We start from the raw sequence: 3,707 nt of genomic DNA on the forward strand, positions 1-3,707 counted from the left end.
ATCACCCTCCTCACAGATCTAAAACACAATCATTTATGAGTCCCATATTAATAACAAAATCGAAAAAAGTGCAACAACGAAGAGTGAGTGACACGAAATGAAAAATTGAAGTCTTTTTTGGAAATAATCCCAGATGAGACGTGAAGAGCTGTTGATAAATCCCTGTTAGTTAGGCTACTTAGGCTATTATTAATCACTCGATCAAAAATGTAGTAGGCTATTTTATTCATGATGTGTGAAACTCAGTGCACCGCAGAGTACTTCATTCGTTTCTGTTTTTGCCGCTGGTTGCAAAACCACACTCGAACCACATTCTTCTTCAGGTCCAGTTTTTCGGCGATGGCCGCAATTTTTTCCGAGGAGGGGCGAGGCTGGATGGCAAAGTAAGCCTCCAAAGAGCGCTTCTCCGGCGCGGCGATGGAAGTGCGCTTTCTTTTCCTCTCGTTCCCGTTGAAAAGGTCCGGCTTGTTGCTTTTCTCCCGGTACGCAGCCTCTGCTTCCTCCAGCCAGGCCTGGAGAACCGGCTTGAGCGCTATCATGTTGTTGTGGGACAAGGTGAGGGACTCGAACCTGCAGATGGTGCTCTGGCTCAAAGACCCCACTCCGGGGATCTTGAGGTTGGCCAGCGCCGACCCGACATCTGCCTGGGTCACTCCGAGTTTGATCCTTCTCTGCTTGAACCGCTCGGCGAAGGCTTCCAGCTCCCTGGGATCCGACTCCACGTCGTTGATGCACGCCATTCCGCCGTGCACTGACAGGGAGTGAGGGTGGGCCATGTTGGCCATCGCCTGGTGCAGCTGCCCCATGGTCTGCAGGTGGTGGTGAGGGTGCTGGTGGTGGTGTGCCGACGTGGTCATCCCGGGAGGCTCCGGAGCACCCATCCCGGTCACGGCCAGGCTGCTGGAGAGGTGGTCCAGGAGGTCCCCGGCCTCCAGGCTCTGTCCGAGGTGGTGGTGGTGATGGTGGTGGGAGGCGATGGTGGAGGGGATGTGGGAGATGGGCACCGTGGTGGAGGAAGAAGAAGAGGCTGAGGTGCAGGGGACACTGCTCATGGTATGGTAAGTCACGTCTGGTTTGAACGGGTGACTCTTGCCGTGAGAGACAATGCTGTCAGCAGCCGCCAGAGCCTCTGCCCGTGCCAGCAGGCTCTCATCAAAGCCTCCGAATATATTGCCCTGCAGCTGCAAGCAAGAGTGCGCATACTGGAGTCAGTGGGGAATTCTGTCAGGCTGCTCTCAGGATCTAAAAAACATTTTCCAAAGGCAAGCAACGCTGAGGAGAGGAGAGAACTCTCCTCAAAGCACAGGTCATAAAAATTAATATGAAAGCAAGAGCATTGCTTGAAAAGACATGTGGATGAGAGGGGGGAGAAGGGGGAGTTGGGCGGGAGAGAGAGGGGACACAGACAGGAGGGGGGGGGGGGGGGGGGGGGGGAGATAGCGGATAGAACAAAGTCCTGTCAAATCAACTTTACAGACATTTCCAATGTGATATTTTCCCCTCATCTCACCCAGTATACTCCCATTCTCCCCGGACCTGAACGTACCTGCGGGGCGGGCAGACAGACTCTGCGCATGCCCTCCGAGCCTGAGTGCAGGCCGGGATACTTGGGCTCGTGCAGAGCCGGGTGCATGGAGAAATGCTGCTTGCCGTTCATGGTCATCATCCTCCTCCCAGCAAGCACCTCGCAAGCAGTGTGGCCCCTGACATGAAAGCCGGGGAGCGGACAGCTACAGAGCTTCTCTGCTCTCTTTCACCAGACTGAGCTGTTAACGTCGACAGCGCCTCCCGGCATCCCTCGCTCCCTCTCCCAGCCCCCCTCCCCCCCCCCCCCCCCTCCTCTTCTTTCAGCCGCCCTCCTTCTCCTTCCCTCCCACCTGCTCAACTTACAAGTTGCAAAATGTTGGCCTCTGTGCGCAAGCGTAACAAAAAAGACAATAATATTCAAACAAAACGTTGTTTGTTGATGAAATCGTTATTATGACTTCATAATATGATATTTGTTCAAGTTTTGCTGATGATGATATCGAGTGTGACAGAATTAAAACCATGGATTCATCCGCTGCAATGGTTCAATTATTTCAGCACCATGGACAGCACCGTTAATGTTAGTGCATGCTGCTTCAGGGCTGACCGTGGTGCTGACTGTTCCCTGTATGGATTCAATACAATGTAAAACGCATAAAAGCCTATAATATTAGATCGTTAGTTTTAGTACATGCTTCAAACTGTTTCTCTGGCCTGCAGGTTGCTTAACAGCTGACCCGAGCTCCTTTGCCTACTCTGCTCTCATGTGAACGCCCATCCGCGGCGCTGCTTTACGGCCTTCTCATGTGGCTTCCTGGTTCAAACCCAGAATGCCGGGGTGGACGGGCAGAAAGAGGAGCCAGGCGGGCAGAGGCGGCCCGATGACACAGTGGGTCCATCCGATCCTGCTCGCCGCCTCTCTGGTTCCCCAGACTCTGAATAATTTAGCTGCACGGTGGCAGGCATCCATTACCACGCTGGCAAGTTCTTATTCATTACACAGATTAAAACAGCCGAGGTCTTTTTCTCACCATGCAAACCTGTTGCTGGCCGGGGAGCCAAACTTTAAGAGCTGCATGCAGGGGAGAGAAAAAAGAGATGTAGACCTTTAGGTTGTGTGCATTTTGTGGCTGGAGATACCTTTAAACATAAAAAGAAAGTCCGGTGGAGATCTTTAATCATCGTTTTATTAAAATTAATCATTTTAATTTGATGTAAAAGTGAGAGACAGAAAATGTAAGTAAGTGTCCTGGAGAGAAAAACCCAAAACAACGGGAGTACCTGTGAGTATGGATCACATTGAATGTATAAGATGTTTGTGTGAATAAAATCTGAAGTCCCTTTTCTCACCCACACATCACCCTTCCCCTTTTCTTTCCCACTAATAGCTGTTATATAGCCAGGAACCATTCATAATTTAGTGGCCAATGTTTACAACTCTGTCATCTCTGTGCTCTTTTCATATTCTGAAGACTGCATCTGTAATGTTTTATGAAGAGCGTCTTCATATTGTGGCCAAATGTGACAGGGGCTCTTTTCCTTTCACCCCCCCCATCTGGCCTGAATACACTCAAGATGCCCTAACTACTGTCCCAGCATGCATTCCTTTCCCTATTGTGGGGAGTATTTTCAGTACAAACTTCAGTTAGCTACAAATTAGCATCCCTTTGTGTTCAAATATGGGCCTGTTTTACAAGTTTTAACAGCATCAAAAAGCATGAATGTCTTGTATTTCTTATCCACATATGTCATTTTATTTCATAGTCATGCAAAGTTAGACTTTGAGGACCCTACTGCATAACATTCTGATGCATTTCTCATCAGTATCTCATAACTTGACTTACTTTGGCTTTATCGACTGTGATGCTGTCTCTTATTTTTGACTTGTCATTTTTTATTAATATTATCCTATACTATGCCAACATGTTAGAAAAAAGTTAATTCCAATTTTAGTAAAATTATTTTCTATGCATTAATTTTTTATATTTGTACCAATGTCGATGGCAGTAATTGGTTTCTTAAGAGCCAAATTATACCAGTGCTGGTTCCTTCACCTCCCAGTCACCAGGCCGCTGCGGGATCTGCCCAGGACAGTCCGCCGCTCAGGTCCCATTGAAATCTCTTCCCCGGGGGAGAGCCGAAAGCTACTGCAAACTAAACAGACTGAGTGTTTTTACTTG

General features: G+C 48.9%; 1 protein-coding gene across 1 annotated transcript; it reads right to left on the minus strand.

Moving 5' to 3' along the window:
- Positions 1-242: 242 nt before the first annotated feature.
- pou4f3 (POU class 4 homeobox 3) lies at positions 243-1,666 on the minus strand. Its single transcript, XM_029448495.1, has 2 exons — positions 1,547-1,666; positions 243-1,181 (listed from the first exon to the last, which is right to left on the minus strand). Exons 1-2 carry the CDS (start codon positions 1,664-1,666, stop codon positions 243-245), a joined length of 1,059 nt encoding a protein of 352 aa, XP_029304355.1.
- Between the last annotated feature and the right edge of the window lie 2,041 nt (positions 1,667-3,707).

This window comes from Cottoperca gobio, chromosome 14 (genome assembly GCF_900634415.1).
Source record: "Cottoperca gobio chromosome 14, fCotGob3.1, whole genome shotgun sequence".
NCBI classification, from domain to species: Eukaryota; Metazoa; Chordata; class Actinopteri; order Perciformes; family Bovichtidae; genus Cottoperca; species Cottoperca gobio.

Coding starts and splice junctions, on each gene's coding strand:
- pou4f3 (XM_029448495.1), bottom strand. CDS start 1,666: ATGATGACCATGAACGGCAAGCAGCATTTCTCCATGCACCCGGCTCTG. Junction 1,182..1,546: donor TCTGTCTGCCCGCCCCGCAG/GTACGTTCAGGT, acceptor TCTTGCTTGCAG/CTGCAGGGCAATATATTCGG.